This window comes from Acipenser ruthenus, unplaced genomic scaffold, assembly GCF_902713425.1.
Source record: "Acipenser ruthenus unplaced genomic scaffold, fAciRut3.2 maternal haplotype, whole genome shotgun sequence".
NCBI lineage: Eukaryota > Metazoa > Chordata > Actinopteri > Acipenseriformes > Acipenseridae > Acipenser > Acipenser ruthenus.
The window spans coordinates 15,801-34,129 of NW_026708152.1; the positions used below are offsets into that span (position 1 = coordinate 15,801).

Sequence of the window (18,329 nt, forward strand, 5' to 3'; positions counted from 1 at the left end):
TGCATGTGCATGTAAATCATGAATACAAACTGGAATAACAGTGACAAGGATTTTCCATTCCCAGCCTGCTCGTGTGAGGAATGCAGAGCGGACCCGTTAAAACCAAAACACAAGAAAACACGCGTGTATCCTGTACTGGCATGCAGCCTGATCACTGACTGCTGTTACAATGTGTGTGTGTGTGTCCTGTACTGGCATGCAGCCTGATCACTGACTGCTGTTACAGTGTGTGTGTGTGTATCCTGTACTGGCATGCAGCCTGATCACTGACTGCTGTTACAATGTGTGTGTGTGTGTGTGCGCTGTACTGGCATGCAGCCTGATCACTGACTGCTGTTACAATGTGTGTGTGTGTGTGTGCGCTGTACTGGCATGCAGCCTGATCACTGACTGCTTCCAGCGTTTATTTACAAGTGTGTGCGCTGTTACAATGTGTGTGTGTGTGTGTGTGGGTGGGTGTGCGCTGTTACAATGTGTGTGTGTGTGTGCGCTGTTACAATGTGTGTGTGTGTGGGTGTGCGTGTGCGGTGTTACAATGTGTGTGTGTGTGTGTGTGTGTGCGCTGTTACAATGTGTGTGTGTGTGGGTGTGCGCTGTTACAATGTGTGTGTGTGTGTGCGCTGTACTGGCATGCAGCCTGATCACTGACTGCTGTTACAATGTGTGTGTGTGTGTGTGCGCTGTACTGGCATGCAGCCTGATCACTGACTGCTTCCAGCGTTTATTTACAAGTGTGTGCGCTGTTACAATGTGTGTGTGTGTGCGTTGTTACAATGTGTGTGTGTGTGTGTGTGTGCGTGTGCGCTGTTACAATGTGTGTGTGTGTGCGCTCTGTTACAGTGTGTGTGTGCGCTCTGTTACAGTGTGTGTGTGCGCTGTTACAATGTGTGTGTGTGGGTGTGTGTGCGCTGTTACAATGTGTGTGTGTGTGTGTGTGTGTGCGCTGTTACAATGTGTGTGTGTGTGTGTGTGTGCGCTGTTACAATGTGTGTGTGTTTGGGTGTGTGTGTGCGCGCTGTTATGGGTGTGTTGCTGTTTTAGACGCCGTCACATCGCTATCATCACCACACTCCACACCGATGCCCCAGAGGTCGCTATCACACTCCAGACTCTCTGTGCCCTGTACTACCCGCAGCCGCTCGGCTGTAGGGGGGAAAGGAGAAGACTCGACCGTCACCATGGAACTGATAACGAGGCGTCCTCTCACCTCGGACCTTGTGAACTTGAGAACGGGGTCCGGGTCCGGGAGCGGGAGCAGTAACGGCGAGGTGCCCGCTGAAATCACCATGCCGGCTCTCGGCTCTCCCACTCTCTTCAAGCTGCGCGACAGGACCCTTCTCACCGAGGAGAAGCGCAGGCTGTGCGGCTGGGCGCTCGGCATCGCCCTCTTCGGGATCTTTCTTATGATTCTGCAAACCGAGCTTTGCTGGTTCGTCTGCGGCAAGGTAGGCTGCTTCAGCAGACTTCAAACAGAACAACCCGGTGGAGAAAACACATTATAAACGAATAGAAATCTGTGTGTTTGCGAGCGCAGGGTCCCGGGACGCAGGTGTCTGCCGAGTTGTATTCCAACTGCAGTTCCAGACCTTTTTAATTCTTCTCGGCTCCTATAAAAAGCTGCCGATTTCAAGTTCCTTATAAAATTGTAGAATTAACTTAATCCGACTATTTTAAAAAAAGCTGAACACAATTAAAGAGGTCTGATTAAGCTAATGATCGGTTCATTGAAGGCTCTAGTTCCGTCATTGAGAGCTCAGTTGGAATGAGAACCAGCACACACAGGGGGGTCCCGGGACCGGGTTTGGGGATCGCTGTTCTAAACTCGCCTTCAGAATTCTGTAACAGACTTCAGCTGCGGAACTCTGTCACTGCGATCCAGACTCGCTTTTTTTTCTCAGCGTCAGTCAGGTTTGTAAGAAAGCCTCAACCGATGTTGCTAACTTTAGACATGCTGCAGCAGCAATTTGAAAATGACTCGACACATTGTCGTTCCTCGTATGAAGTTTCGTTTGATATTTCTACCGGGGGGGGGGGGGGGGGGGTTCATTCCAATTCCCTTTAATCGATTCCCACACGTCGATCATCAGCGTTACAATTAGCACCATTCTATTAAAAACCCGAGCTTCTCAAAGCGCCAGGAAAGGACACGGGTCGAAGTCTCTGTTGTGTTCCAGTCGCTTCAAATGAAAGCTGCCGAACAATCGCATCGATTATTATGACGTCTCTGAAATACCAATTCCAACTTGATGATTGATCGGACAGCCCCTGTCCAGGGTGATTACCCAGCATGCTCTAGCAGGCGCGTTTCATACAATCAGAGGGACAATACATTGTTATAGTCAACTGTTGGTAATGCCAGTAGCGGTTTAAGAGTACATTCTCTAATATATATATATATATATAAGACAGAAGATATATTTCACTGTCCCCTGAAGCGCTCTCCAGCTGTTTCGTATCACATTCTATAAACCCGAATAACCTGATTTTGTTATTTTAAGGAACGAGAGAAACTCTCTGAAAATATGACGTCACGCATCAGGTACCGTCACCCTCATTAACTGACATCTAGATGCATTGAAACATTTTTTTTTTGGTTTTTTTTGAAAGACAAAATAATTGGGTAGCTGTGTGTCTCGAGGTGTTTCAGCGTCGTTAATGACGGGACGATTTGAACTGGAATCCACGCGGCCGGTTTTCACTTTCTCTGCGCTTCACGCCGACACGATGTTAATATCCCTCACACTAAACGAGAGAGAGAGAGAGAGACTGAGTGTGTGTGAGAGAGAAAGAGAGACAGTGTGTGTGAGAGAGAAAGAGAGGCAGTGTGTGTGTGAGAGAGACACAGTGTGTGTGAGACAGACAGTGTGTGTGAGAGAGAAAGAGAGACAGTGTGTGAGAGAGACAGTTTGTGAGAGTGAGAAAGAGAGAGACAGTGTGTCAGAGAGGCTGTGTGAGAGACAGTTTGTGTGTGAGTGAGAAAGAGAGACAGTGTGTGTGAGAGAGACAGTGTGTGAGAGAGACTGTGTGAGAGACAGTTTGTGTGTGAGTGAGAAAGAGAGACAGTGTGTGTGAGAGAGAGAGAGAGAGAGACAGAGTGTGTGTGTGTGTGAGAGAGAGACACACTGTGTGTGTGTGAGAGAGAGACACACTGTGTGTGTGTGTGTGAGAGAGACACACTGTGTGTGTGTGTGTGTGAGAGAGAGACACTGTGTGTGTGTGTGTGAGAGAGAGACACACTGTGTGTGTGTGTGTGTGTGTGTGAGAGAGACACACTGTGTGTGTGTGTGTGTGTGTGAGAGAGAGACACACTGTGTGTGTGTGTGAGAGAGAGACACACTGTGTGTGTGTGTGTGTGTGAGAGAGAGACACACTGTGTGTGTGTGTGTGAGAGAGACACACTGTGTGTGTGTGTGTGTGAGAGAGAGACACACTGTGTGTGTGTGTGAGAGAGAGAGACACACTGTGTGTGTGTGTGTGTGTGTGTGTGTGTGTGAGAGAGAGACACACTGTGTGTGTGTGAGAGAGAGACACACTGTGTGTGTGTGTGTGAGAGACACACTGTGTGTGTGTGTGTGAGAGACACACTGTGTGTGTGTGTGTGAGAGACACACTGTGTGTGTGTGTGTGTGTGAGAGACACAGTGTGTGTGGCTGATTCTGGTCTGAAAGTCTCTTTCTCTTTATTTTATGTGTTCTATTTAAAGTCTTGATTTTTGAAACAATTCGCACCTCGGCGTTTTCTGTAACGCGAGCAGCGATTACGTATTAACATTCTGCCAAGCCAAGGGAATATGTTACCGAGAGTATTTAAGGAATCCTTTACCGGAATCGAGTCTGCTCTGCAATGCACGACAGGGCGGTATCTTCATGTGTGGTACATGCAAAACTGAAGCAGCAAGCTCAGGCGCGTCCGATTCAACTCCCAGTAAAACCAGGAATGGATCGGACAGCTGTAGATTCACTCTCCCTGTGCAGCTGCTATTAGGGACCCCACATCCTGACACCCCCCACGCTGTAGATTCACTTCCTGTGCAGCAGGTATTCGGACCCCACCTGAAACATGAGGTGTCAAGTGGGATCCTAACACCAGGGAGTGTGAATCTGTACAAAAACAAAAACGATAAAGGACTGTCTCAAGAAAGCTGTTCTACCAATGAGAAGTAGGGATATGTATTTGGGGGAGGGGGCAGGTTGGCGCCCCGTTAACACGAAGGGTTTGTGGCAGTCCTGAAAGCAGTGGCGGTGTTGTGTCCCACGCTGGCTCCATGCATGTGCCTGAAAGCACGTTGCTGAATCTCCCCTCCCAGTCAGCAGCTCCACGGATCGGTTTCAGCCGGGCAGAGATCCAGTATTAAAGAAATATTAGGAAGCGCGCGCGCGCACCTCTCCGCCAACGGCGTGCAGAAGTTCAGAGCTCTGCAGCTCGCCCTGTCTGCGCTGCGCGGGTACCGCGGGATAACGCTTGTCTCTGTGAAGGATTGAGCGTCTTGGGAGTTTGATTAGACGGCTTTCATTTTAGGTGCCCGAAGCTGGCCCTTCCACGACTGGTCTTTGTAGCTAAACCCAGTTCTAAAGTGTTTGAAACAATTAAACCGCCATCTAGACCCTGAACCCTTTCGTGATCTCGCTGTACCTGTTAAACCTGCCTGCGGTGGAGTGTCTGTGATTGACTGCACGCACACGCACACGCACACGCACGCGGGGCTCCGTGCAGGGGCTGTGGAGGCTCGGAGCTCGTAGCGTGTGCTGCTGTTTGCAGGTTCAGTGATGCAGCGGGACAGGGTGGAAGGGATCCTGATTGGGCGGCTCTGCTCCTGTCTTGTAGGCCTCCGTCTCTGTCTTCATTGTCCGATTGCTGATCAGCCTGTCCACTGTGTGTCTGCTGGGCCTGCTGGTGGCGTTCCACTACAAAGACATCCGGGTGAGTACCCTTTCCACCCTCAGGAGAGTCTCCCACAGCAAAAGCATTGCACAGTGTAGTGAAGCACAGTGAAAGCATTGTGAAGCACAGAGAGGTCTGGTAAAGCATAGGGAAGCATTGTGAAGCACAGAGAGGTCTGGTAAAGCATAGGGAAGCATTGTAAAGCACAGAGAGGTCTGGTAAAGCATAGGGAAGCATTGTAAAGCACAGAGAGGTCTGGTAAAGCATAGGGAAGCATTGTGAAGCACAGAGAGGTCTGGTAAAGCATAGGGAAGCATTGTAAAGCACAGAGAGGTCTGGTAAAGCATAGGGAAGCATTGTAAAGCACAGAGAGGTCTGGTAAAGCATAGGGAAGCATTGTAAAGCACAGAGAGGTCTGGTAAACCATAGGGAAGCATTGTAAGGCACAGAGAGGTCTGGTAAAGCATAGGGAAGCATTGTAAAGCACAGAGAGGTCTGGTAAAGCATAGGGAAGCATTGTAAAGCACAGAGAGGTCTGGTAAAGCATAGGGAAGCATTGTAAAGCACAGAGAGGGATGGTAAAGCATATTTAATAACATGGTAATAAATGCATAGTAAAAGCATGCAAACGTACCCTGGTAAGTTTTCGAAGGGTGTGTCTGTGTGAGCGTCACTGTTTGCGCTGCGTGTAAAGCTAGTCGGTGTGTAGGGACCTCCACCCATATTGACAGTGTCTGTATTCATTGTCTAACCCTGTGTATACATCCAGAAGGCTGCCGTGTGCCAGCTTGCCTGAAGCTGGGAATGTTGTGTTTGTCTGGTCCTGTCCCTGAAAGGGAATGCCATGTAAACCCTGCATGCTTCTGAGCTTCATGAGCGGCCACATAACCCCCCTGGAGCAGAAAAATGTACAAAGTTAACAGCTCGGCTGCCAAAAAGCACACATCTCTACAGGATGAAAACATCCGGCCCCAGACATGAAACACAACCTCGCTCACAAACAGCACAGTCACACCAGCAAATGGGACGGGAGGATGCAGTGATACACCCGAGGAACACACCTCTTATACAAGTGTCCCATAGGAAGAGCAAAGTGGAACAAAGCATAGGGAAGCATTGTAAAGCACAGAGAGGTCTGCTAAAGCATAGGGAAGCATTGTAAAGCACAGAGAGGTCTGGTAAAGCATAGGGAAGCATTGTAAAGCACAGAGAGGTGTGGTAAAGCATAGGGAAGCATTGTAAAGCACAGAGAGGTCTGGTAAAGCATAGGGAAGCATTGTAAAGCACAGAGAGGTCTGGTAAAGCATAGGGAAGCATTGTAAAGCACAGAGAGGTCTGGTAAAGCATAGGGAAGCATTGTAAAGCACAGAGAGGTCTGGTAAAGCATATTTAAAACACAGTGACCCATGGTAAGCTATGGTAAATGCATAGTATAACAAAGGCAACAGCATGAGGGATGAGGGGCTACAAAATTCTCATGCAATTTTACTTTGGTGAACTTTGATAAGGACTTGTATGCAGGGGAACTATTTTAGATAAGAACTGAAGAGGAAGCAGAAGAAAGTTTTTAAATAAGAAAAGCATGCTTCGAAACCTCTCCCTGCATTCACACACATCTCCAACGACAGAGACAGACGCACAGGTTTATACAGGGAAACTACGTCAAGGACAGGAGCTGCATTTACTTGCAAAACAAAAAACCGCGCGCTCCCAATTAGAAACCCACACGCCTGTCTGCTGGGCTGCTCAGACAGGCTGGGTGCTCAGCTGTGGCGAGAGCGGGGCTGGGAGGATGTCCTGGAGCTGAAAGATAAGACCTCATTCTCCCAGAAAGGTTATCAGTCAGGGCTCAGAGGGGGTGCAGCCCTGCAGATAAGGACAGCTGCTGCTGCTGCAGTGCCTGCCTATTGATTCAAGGGCCGGTGTGCTCTGTGGAGGCAGACAGGGGTCTGCTTTCACAAGGCAAGTTTTCTAGATAAAGCAGTCTGTTAAATGCAATCAATTTTTCCTTTAATCGTGCAGACTTTGAGTGGATTTCTACTACGTCGTTCTATCTTTTAAAAAAATAAAAATAAATAATAAAAATGTATATATTGCAGGTTTGATCGCTTGCCACTGTAGCGAGCAGCCTGTGAGAAGTGCCTGGCAGTGTTTTGTGAAACTGCTCCCTTGGTCTTTCTAGTCACTTTATAATGGGTTTGTAACTCTGTATGCTGTTCGCTCGGACGCCGTCCAGCCTCCCCAAGTTTAAAAGCGTCGGCTAGCTTTATAAGGGGTGAGAGGTCAAACCAACAAGGTCCTGTTGGAAGTGACTCTGCAGCAGCAGCAGCAGCAGGTGTTGATGAAGCAGAGTTCACCCCCCCTAGTCTCTGTGAGTCGCTTTGGATAAAAGCGTTTGCTGAATGACTCACTCATAGTTAATAATAATTCATAATGTAGCGAGCGCTGATAAGAGGGATGATAAAGGGTTTTAAAGCATCGGCTGCTGCTTGATGTGCAGTGCGGGTGAAGGAGCTGATGTAGGAAGTGCTAATGAGAGGTGAGAGAATGGATCGTAAAAATGGACAGCATTCCTTTAAAGGGAGGAGCCAGTGATATATTACTAAAGCTAATAAGAGGTGAGAGAATGGATCCGAAGGTGGGCCGCGTTCCTTTAAAGGGAGGGGCCAGTGATTAGACAGTGCTGAGGGGAGGGGAGTGAAGGGATTGTAAAGGTGAGTCATGCAGACAGTGCTGAGGGAAGGGATTGTAAAGCTCAGTCATGCAGACAGTGCTGAGGGGAGGGGAGTGAAGGGATTGTAAAGGTGAGTCATGCAGACAGTGCTGAGGGAAGGGATTGTAAAGCTCAGTCATGCAGACAGTGCTGAGGGGAGGGGAGTGAAGGGATTGTAAAGGTGAGTCATGCAGACAGTGCTGAGGGAAGGGATTGTAAAGCTCAGTCATGCAGACAGTGCTGAGGGAAGGGATTGTAAAGGTGAGTCATGCAGACAGTGCTGAGGGAAGGGATTGTAAAGCTCAGTCATGCAGACAGTGCTGAGGGGAGGGGAGTGAAGGGATTGTAAAGGTGAGTCATGCAGACAGTGCTGAGGGAAGGGATTGTAAAGCTCAGTCATGCAGACAGTGCTGAGGGGAGGGGAGTGAAGGGATTGTAAAGGTGAGTCATGCAGACAGTGCTGAGGGAAGGGATTGTAAAGCTCAGTCATGCAGACAGTGCTGAGGGAAGGGATTGTAAAGGTGAGTCATGCAGACAGTGCTGAGGGAAGGGATTGTAAAGCTCAGTCATGCAGACAGTGCTGAGGGGAGGGGAGTGAAGGGATTGTAAAGCTCAGCCATGCAGACAGTGCTGAGGGAAGGGATTGTAAAGCTCAGTCATGCAGACAGTGCTGAGGGGAGGGGAGTGAAGGGATTGTAAAGGGTGGGTCATGCAGACAGTGCTGAGGGAAGGGATTGTAAAGCTGACCTGTGCTCATGCAGACCGTGCTGATGAGAGAGGTGCCGAGGGGCAGGCTGGAGACTGACTCATGTTGCTTTCCTCGGCACGGCTTCGACAGTCATCTGGCAGCTCCGCGGTGCGTGCGGAGGTCCAGAGGCTCAGGTTTCTGACTGGGACCGGTGCCAGCGCACGACCCGGCTCATCAGATCTGTCTGGCTGCCTTTCCCAGGGAGCAGAGTATCACCCGGCACAGGCTCTTTTGCATTGTGGTTAAGACCCCGGGTCGCGGGTCCAGCCTCCTCTGTTCGCAAAGGCAGTGCTGTTACTCAGTGGAACAAAAGTGTGTGTGTGTGTGGAAGTAATTCTGTCCCTCCGTGATGTGACTCTTTGTCTGCCTGTCTCTCCACGCAGGTGTTCATGATCGATCACTCTGTGGAGGACTGGCGCATCGCCCTGACTGCCCGTCGCGTCCTCTCCATCTCCCTCGAGCTGGGGGTGTGCGCCCTGCACCCTCTCCCATTGGTCTGGCTTCCGGGGAGCTGGGAGGACGGGGAGGGGGTGAGGCGGGGAGGGGGCTGGAACGCCACGCTCCCCTCCCCTCTCGTCTGCTCCCTGGCGGCCTGGGAGCTGCTGCCCTGCTTCCTGATGTTCCTGCGGCTGTACCTGGTGCACCGCGCCCTGCTGCTGCACAGCAAGACCCTCCTGAGCGCCTCCTACAGGAGCATCGGCTCCCTCAACAACATCGACTTCCAGTTCCGCTTCGTGCTCAAGGTGCTGATGAACACCCACCCCGGCCGCACGCTGCTCGCCTTCATCGTCTGCTTCTGGCTCACCGCCTCCTGGCTCCTCACTCTCTGCGAGAGGTGAGTGAGCCGCAGAGGTGCCTGTCTGCTGAGGGAGCTCCTTCGAACGGTGCTCCTCACAGTCATGCAGCACGGTGCAAAGCATGGGGAAGCACAGAGAGGGGTGCTAAAGCATGGGCAAGCATTGTAAAGCATAGAGAGGCATGGTAAAGCATAGGCAAGCATTGTAAAGCACAGAGAAGTCTGGTAAAGCATAGGCAAGCATTGTAAAGCACAGAGAAGTCTGGTCAAGCATAGGGAAGCATTGTAAAGCACAGATAAGTCTGGTGAAGCATTGTAAAGCACAGAGAGGTGTGCTAAAGCATAGGGAAGCATTGTAAAGCATAGAGAGGACTGGTAAAGCATAGGGAAGCATTGTAAAGCATAGAGAGGACTGGTAAAGCATAGGGAAGCATTGTAAAGCACAGAGAGGTCTGGTAAAGCATAGGGAAGCATTGTAAAGCATAGAGAGGACTGGTAAAGCATAGGGAAGCATTGTAAAGCATAGAGAGGACTGGTAAAGCATAGGGAAGCATTGTAAAGCATAGAGAGGACTGGTAAAGCATAGGGAAGCATTGTAAAGCATAGAGAGGACTGGTAAAGCATAGGGAAGCATTGTAAAGCACAGAGAGGTCTGGTAAAGCATAGGGAAGCATTGTAAAGCACAGAGAGGACAGTATATAACTGAGGTCAGTTTTTAATTAATCTGTTGGAGTGAAACCAGTAAAACAGACAGGAAGAAACTAAAAAGAAAACTAAAGAACAGGTTTCACTTCCTCGCCTGGGGAAAAAGGGAACGCTGTCTCTCTGCAAGCAGACAGAGCCCTGCAGCTCGCTGGGCACTGAGGAGCGCTGTCTGGCATTGCACAAGAAAGCAAAGAGCTGACGCTGCAGACACTGACACTGCAGTAAATAGAGGACCTGAAAATAAACCTGTCGGCATGTGTCTCCGACGCAGCGCTTCTCTGAGCTACCGTCTCCTTCTCCTGTGAAACACTGCGTGTCATTCTCTGTTCCAGTCATCCTGGTGACTCATTCAGAGGTTTCAGGCTCCACTCTGCCCTCAATAGAGCTCTCCCAGCATCTCTCTAACTACCGCTGGTACACCCGAGTGCAACCATTAACCTGGTCCCCCCTGTAACAATGTAACACATAGAACAAATGAGCATTTCTTGCACCTGCTGTGGATGTGTGGGGGGGGGGGGACGTTAGTGGTTAGAGTTGCACTTGGAGAGATGTCAGCGAGTTCTGTTGAGGGTTACTGGCTTGTTTGTGGGGGTCACGGACCCCCAGTCCACTTGAGCTGCTGTGGAGACATAACCAGACACTCCGAACTGGAGACGGAAAACCAGAGTGAAATAACTGAGCTCTAGAAAGATAAAGCAAGCTGTAATAAAAAATAAAAAAATGCAGTTTAATGGTAATAAAAAAAAAATACAGAGAGAGTGTGTGTGTGTGTGTGTGTGTGTGAGAGAGAGAGACTGTGTGTGTGTGTGAGAGAGACTGTGTGTGTGTGTGTGTGTGTGTGAGAGAGAGAGACTGTGTGTGTGTGTGTGTGTGTGAGAGAGACTGTGTGTGTGTGTGTGTGTGTGAGAGACTGTGTGTGTGTGTGTGTGAGAGAGAGACTGTGTGTGTGTGTGTGTGTGTGTGTGTGTGAGAGAGACTGTGTGTGTGTGTGTGTGTGTGTGTGAGAGACTGTGTGTGTGTGTGTGTGTGTGTGAGAGAGAGACTGTGTGTGTGTGTGTGTGTGTGTGTGTGAGAGAGAGACTCTGTGTGTGTGTGTGTGCGTGTGTGAGAGAGACTGTGTGTGTGTGTGTGTGTGTGTGTGTGTGTGTGTGTGTGTGTGTGAGAGAGAGACTGTGTGTGTGTGTGTGTGTGTGTGTGTGTGTGTATGCGTGGGCGCGCGCGCTGTACTGACACCCTTCTTGTCAGCGGAGCCCGGTCTTCGGCTGAAGGGTCAGGTGTTGATTCAGCCTCCAGCCCTCGCCTCTCTGCCCAGTTCAGCGGGCCGAGGCTCCGGCTGGCTCCAGTCCCCCTCTGACGAGCGCTGTGCCCCTGCAGGCAGAGCGAAGCCTCCGTGGGCAGGATGGAGGACACGATGTGGCTCATCGCCATCACCTTCCTGACGATCGGGTACGGAGACATCACCCCCCAGACCACCTGCGGGAAGACGGTGTGCCTGCTCACCGGAGTCATGGTAGGAACACGCTTCCGAGCCGAGAGAAACCTGCGCAGAGGCTTCACCCACTTCCAGGTTTTACTACCAGCTCGATTTAGACGCGGCGCGTTCAGATAGAGTAGCAAGCTCAGGTGTGTCTCATTATCAAACTCGTAGTAAAACCAGGAATGGATCAAACCGCTATGCAGTGGGTTTAATTCCCCTCCCTGCCTGCAGTGCTTCCTCATAGATAGGGGTGTAATGACTCAGTGTGTGTGCCGATGGGCTTCTCTCCTTCTTTCTGCCTCCCTCCCTCCCCTACCCTACCACTCTCCCTCCCACCTCTCCCCCTCTCGCTGGCTGGTGCTGGGTTGGGTGGAGCCGCGTCCTTTGATCTCGGCCGGTTGCAGATAAAGCGAAGCGACTCACTGGGGTGATCAATAAACCACACGAGGGAAGCCGTGTGCTGCTCTAGAGACTCTGGGACTGGGGACTTCATACAACTCCTGCACAGCACCCCAGAGAAGACTAGCGAGGCGGTGTGAGACTTGCGCTCCGCGTACCCAGCGCTGTGCGAATGTGCTGCAGCGCCCCGTTGCTTCTGTTTCGAATTGCTGTGCATGTGAAATCGGAGACTGTGGACTGATCCATTGTCACCCCACTGTGAACCATCCCACAGCCACAGCCTGGCATCAATCTACTGCTAGCACTGCTAACTGACTCTCTCTCTCTCTCTCGCTCTCTCTCTCTCTCTCTCTCGCTCTCAAGCCTGCCCGTGGGACTCGCAGGTAACAGGTCGGCTATACTTGCTTGTATTCTGTATGACGGAGCTATTTCTGATGTGAAGGAACTAGGCAAGCTGAGTGCAGCTGGGTGTGTGTGTGCGCTGCTATCTCGCCGCTCTGTGCTCTGTGCTCAGTGCTCTGTGTGTGTGTGTGCGCTGCTATCTCGCTGCGCAGTGCTCTGTGCTGTGCTCTGTGCTCTGTGCTCTGTGCTCTGTGCGTGTGTGTGTGTGTTGTTTTTTTGGATGGATCCACGGGAGTTCCCTGGTAAACGGTGCACCTGTTTCAGACAGGCAGCTCCTGTAAATAATCAGTGTCCCTCGTTTAAGAGACGCAGCTAGATATTCACCGCACGTTGCAATGGAGCTCCTCCTAGCGGCTGATGAGTTAATAACACTAATAGCGGATGACCCGTGAGCTCGCTCTTCAGTTGAATGGTGACGCGCTGGGATGAGAGCCATAGCAACGTGTTGTTTTTGTTTTGGTTTTGTTTTTTTCTACGGTATTATTTTGAACCGTCTCTCCCGTGCTGTCTGTAGGGAGTGGGGTGCACCGCCATGCTGGTTGCTGTCGTCGCAAAAAACCTGTCGCTCAGCAAGGCTGAGAAACACGTGCATCAGTTCATGATGGACATCAAGCACACCAAGAAGGTAGGACAGCACGGGCGAGGTCATAGCGTGCGTGTGCGTGTGCGTGTGCGTGTGCGTGTATATATATATATATATATATATATATATATATATATAGAGAGAGAGAGAGAGAGAGAGAGAAAGAGAGAGAGAGAGAGAGAGAGAGATGCATGCGCCAATATATTCAGTACATATTTTAAGATATGGCCATTCTAAAACATCTGCATCAAACGCATATTAACGTTTAACGTTTTTATTATGATACGTCACAAACATTCAGATATTGCACGTAGAGAATATGAACATTAATATTGCATCAGAGAATACACTGTGGTATTGAAATTAAGGAGTGTGTTTATTTCTATAGGCACGCTGTATTATTATTATTATTATTATTATTATTATTATTATTATTATTATTATTATTAATTAGTCATTTAGCACAGGGTTTCCCCAGCCCCGGGACCCCCTGTGTCTGTTCAAGTTACTTACAAAATGACATCTGAAACTCTTTAAGAGCTGAAAAACAATTTAAAAGGGTCTAATTTAATCAAATGATCATTTCAATGAAGAGCCTAGTTCAGTCATTGAGGGGTCAGTTGGAATGAAAGCCAGCACACACAGGGGGGTCCCGGGACCGGGGTGGGGAAAGCCTGATTTAGCAGACGCGTTTTATCCAAAGCGATATACAGAGACTAAGGGGGTGAACTGCGCGTCACAACGACGCGCCTTCTGAAAGCAGGCTGTTCATCTCTTTATAGAGAAGCGATCGTGGATGAAACGTTTCGCTTTTGACAGTCCTGAGCGCGATATCTACTCTCGGAGATGATTGCAAGCGTAGCGGCCGCAGCTTTCAATTGAGAGTGTCCTATAATAAACTACCCGCACACCAATAACGACGCAGCTATACGCACACAGCACGCCGCAGCGCTGCAGGAAAGCGACCTGACTCCGGGTGCTCGTCATCCCTGGCCTGCGCTTTTTTAAAATAGCATTTTACAAAGCGCCTGCGTTTTTTGTCACTTTCCGAAACAAACAGGGAACGTAACCTCGTTTCCTGGAGCGTCATGTTTTCCAGTCTTCCCGGCACAGTGAGCTCCTCCGGCCGTTTGTCTTTGCGCACGGCCGCATGGGAACGGGATGGCACAGGACGAGTCTGTATTTAGATCCGCGGGCCAGCGCTTCATCGGAGGAAACAATAGAGAGAGAGATAACCTTGAGCACCAGGCAGGACAGGATTCACGACAGGATTCACCTGCTTGGAAACCCGCCGCGCGTCGCGGAGAGCCTCTGCTGTTTGCGCGTGTTGGTTTTTCAAGAATAAAACCTGAGCGGGGTGAGGGGTACAGAGGATAGGTTAGATTCAAGGTGCATTTGTTGGCATAGCGGGGGGGGGGGGGGGGGGGGCATGCTCTGGGACCCCCGTGACCCCTGTGCTTTGTCTCTGTGTGCAGATCCGCAGCGCAGCGGCCAACGTGCTGAGGGAGTGCTGGCTGCTGCACAGGAGCGGCAGAGGCAGGAGAGACAGCGGAGAAAACAGGAGGAACCAGAGACGACTGCTGGAGGCCATCCGAGTGTGAGTGAGACAGAGACTCACACACACAAGTATTTGAGTGTGGAGTTTTTGAGGGCAATGCTGCATTGCCATTCCCTCCCTGCCTTTGGTTTAGTTTTTCTGCCCCTGGTGATTTCCCTGCATGCTTCCCTAAGGGGTGTGTGTGTGTTTTGACGGTGGTCTTGTCCTGCACTGAGGATCGCTCTGTAATGATTTCTATAATCGCCCCGTCCTCTGTCACTTCCTCGGCTGTGCCGTCAGTGCGGTGGGTGCGGCGCGACTCCCTGGCTGGCTCGGAGGCTTCCTTCTCAAGCTATGAACACAGGAAGCACAGATGTGTTTGAATTGACTATCTCCGATAGACCAGCGTGACCTGACCAGCGGGTTTGTGTGTGTGTGTGTGTGTGTGTGTGTGTGTGTGTGTGTGTCAGGGTGTGTGTGTGTCAGGGTGTGTGTGTGTCAGCATGTCAGGGTGTTGCCTTGTGGCTTCCTCTCGGATTCACCTTCATTGGTGATTAAAATTAGTTTCGGGGCGCGTCCTAATTGATCGCTCTCCCACGCATGTGTGTGTTTCTATAATTAGTTCTGTCTTTTTATTTTTAATTGCTGTTTTGTTTAGGATATCCTGATTAGTCAAGCGTCTTTTTTTTTTCCAGGCACAGCTCGTCAGCGTGTGTTCACAGTTGCTGTGTTGCTGTGAAATGCAATCCTGTCCTAAAAACCTTTTGACTTTACCTTTGCCAGATTTCGGGAGGCGAGGCTGAAGCAGAGGAAGCTGAGAGATCACGCCAATGAAATGGTGGACCTGTCCAAGGTACGTGCTGGAGCAGCTCTCCGGCTCGTCGTTGTGATTTCTGAAGACGAAGCCTCTTTTTAAGGAACAGCGGCTTGAAACCTGGTTCCAGGAAACCGCAGGGAGATCTAGTGCTGCATCAAGCCTCCAGTCTCCCCTGGTGTCCCTGTGTCTGCCTGTGCGTGTCTCTGTGTCACTCTCTGTGTGTTCTGCATGTGACGATGTGTCCCTGTTTCTCTCTGGCTGTCTGCGCAGCTGCAGGTGATGATGTCTGATCTCAATGGGAACTGGAGCACCTCGTACAAGGAGATGGAGCGGAGGATTGTCTCCATGGAGCAGAAGATGGACGAGCTGAGCAGAGCCTTCCAGGAAACATCGCAGCTCATCTCCAGAGCCCTGCAGCACAGAGCCGGGGGGAACAGCGTTGCGTAGAGCCCAGAGAGAGGGTGAGGGGCCGGGGGGGGGCGGGGCTGAGTGCCAAGGTGTTTGAGTGTCTGGATACTTAGGAAGTGGAGATCATTTCACCATGAACAACAGGAATGGAAATCAGACTCCTATTGCACAGCAGTGTCATCCAGTCCAGGTTTTACTACCAGCTTGATCAGCCCCCAGTGTGTCTAGCTAACAAGCTCAGGTGTGTCTTATTATTAAACTCCGAGTGAAACCAGGAATGGATCACACCTTATTTCCATGCTGGGCAGCGCTGTGATCTGCACCTTGCTGTTCTGGTGGTTCGAGTTGATCCAAATTGGTGCCTCAGAAATACTTTCTCTGTGAGCAGATCAATGCTCCAATAAATAGTGTACAGTACTCCAGTGCCACCTAGTGGATGAGGACAAACAGTGCTGATGTTGAATAGAGAGAGAGTTTTAAAAAAATAAACGCAATCTGCTCTCTGTCCCAGGAGTCAGAATCCAGCAGGATGCTCCTCACTCACTAGCAACACTCAGCAAAGAAAAAAAAGCCAGTCGATAAACTTGACTAACTCCCTGTTTTATTAATGAGCTTTAACCAGTTCATGTATTTGGAGGCTTGGTGATCCAGTGGTTAAAGACAAGGGCTTGACACCAGGAAGGTCCCCCGGTTCAAATCCCAGCTCAGCCACTGACTCGCTGTGTGTGACCCTGAGCGAGTCACTTCACCTCCTTGTGCTCCGTCCCTCGGATGAGACGTCAAAACTGAGCTCCTATTGGAAGCGACTCTGCAGCAGGTGTTCACACCCTAGTCTCTGTGAGTTGCTAAATGGCTAAATATCAAATATTTATATTATAGCCAAATATTGTTATTATTATTATCATTTATTTCTTAGCAGACGCCCTTATCCAGGGCGACTTACAATTGTTACAAGATATCACATTATTTTTACATACAATTACCCATTTATACAGTTGGGTTTTTACTGGAGCAATCTAGGTAAAGTACCTTGCTCAAGGGTACAGCAGCAGTGTCCCCCCACCTGGGATTGAACCCACGACCCTCCGGTCAAGAGTCCAGAGCCCTAACCACGACTCCACGCTGCTGCCCTCATTGTCTTTCCTTCTTTGCGCAGGTGTACGTCTCCAGTCACCCGTCTGTCCAACAAGACTGGACCAGAGCAGCTGCTGTTCTATATCCTCCAAACACCAGGGGGCAGACTACAGCTTCTGAACAGCCACGGGACTCTGATGAGGAAACTCAGGAAAACCACGCCCCTCTCTCTGACGCGACTGAAGGAGGAATCCGTTGTTTGTTTTAAACGCAGACTGTGACGTGAACAGCGAGGGGGGGAACAGCCCTGACCCCTGTGAAAAGTCACAGCTGGATGATTATTGGTTTATTTTAGAGCGTTTCACAGCACGGCTTGGGACCCCCTCTGATCGGATCTGCCACCGGCCTTGTGATTATCCCGCGGTTCAGGAATTGCTTTATTAGGGGCAGAGTGAACATTCATTTAGGGTGAAATTCAGAAAAAATTGCAGCTCTTCTTTTTTTTGAGAAAATACCAAGCGTATTTACTCAAAATACCGCACAGTGTCTTATTATTTTTAAAAAACATTTTTAAACGTGGAAGTATATTAATTTTTTTTTTTTTTTTAAAAGAGTAAAGCGGTTTTTAAATTTGACCAAACTGGAACCAGACCGCAGAGTTACTGAACTGGACGATTCAAACTGGAACCAGACCGCAGAGTTACTGAACTGGACGATTCAAACTGGAACCAGACCGCAGAGTTACTGAACTGGACGATTCAAACTGGAACCAGACCGCCGAGTTACTGAACTGGACAATTCAAACTGGAACCAGACCGCAGAGTTACTGAACTGGGCGATTCAAACTGGAACCAGACCGCAGAGTTACTGAACTGGACGATTCAAACTGGAACCAGACCGCCGAGTTACTGAACTGGACGATTCAAACTGGAACCAGACCGCAGAGTTACTGAACTGGACAATTCAAACTGGAACCAGACCGCCGAGTTACTGAACTGGACGATTCAAACTGGAACCAGACCGCAGAGTTACTGAACTGGACGATTCAAACTGGAACCAGACCGCCCGAGTTACTGAACTGGACGATTCAAACTGGAACCAGACCGCCGAGTTACTGAACTGGACGATTCAAACTGGAACCAGACCGCAGAGTTACTGAACTGGGCGATTCAAACTGGAACCAGACCGCAGAGTTACTGAACTGGGCGATTCAAACTGGAACCAGACCGCAGAGTTACTGAACTGGGCAATTCAAACTGGAACCAGACCGCAGAGTTACTGAACTGGGCGATTCAAACTGGAACCAGACCGCAGAGTTACTGAACTGGGCAATTCAAACTGGAACCAGACCGCCGAGTTACTGAACACAGTGAACGCTCACTCCCCGGGAGGGGGCAGGCACAGTGCTTGAATGTAGATCACAGACACACAGTGAACGCTCACTCCCCGGGAGGGGGCAGGCACAGTGCTTGAATGTAGATCACAGACACACAGTGAACGCTCACCCCCCGGGAGGGGGCAGGCACAGTGCTTGAATATAGATCACAGACACACAGTGAACGCTCACTCCCCGGGAGGGGGCAGGCACAGTGCTTGAATGTAGATCACAGACACACAGTGAACGCTCACTCCCCGGGAGGGGGCAGGCACAGTGCTTGCATGTCGGTCGCTGCTGTTCTCGTACAGGCCTCTGCAGTTCCTGTTTTCTTGAAGCTGTGCAGACGCAGCTGCCTTTCTGTTGGGTATTGAAGACGGGGAGGTGAGGGACCCCCGTCCTGCAGGAATGGAA

General features: G+C 50.1%; 1 protein-coding gene across 2 annotated transcripts; it reads left to right on the forward strand.

Annotated features, from left to right (window-relative positions):
- The first annotated feature begins 880 nt into the window (after nucleotides 1-880).
- LOC117434062 (intermediate conductance calcium-activated potassium channel protein 4) lies at nucleotides 881-17,757 on the forward strand. 2 transcript variants are annotated; one of them, XM_059020074.1, is made up of 9 exons: nucleotides 886-1,445; nucleotides 4,825-4,920; nucleotides 8,726-9,177; nucleotides 11,218-11,353; nucleotides 12,636-12,746; nucleotides 14,180-14,301; nucleotides 15,025-15,094; nucleotides 15,329-15,519; nucleotides 16,623-17,757. In XM_059020074.1, the coding sequence occupies exons 1-8, from the start codon at nucleotides 1,080-1,082 to the stop codon at nucleotides 15,503-15,505; spliced, it is 1,530 nt and encodes a 509-aa protein (XP_058876057.1). In that variant the 5' UTR covers nucleotides 886-1,079; the 3' UTR covers nucleotides 15,506-15,519; nucleotides 16,623-17,757. The 2 variants fall into 2 exon arrangements, with proteins under 2 accessions (XP_058876058.1, XP_058876057.1); XM_059020075.1 differs by lacking the exon at nucleotides 12,636-12,746 and having other exon boundaries at nucleotides 881-1,445.
- Nucleotides 17,758-18,329: the final 572 nt, after the last annotated feature.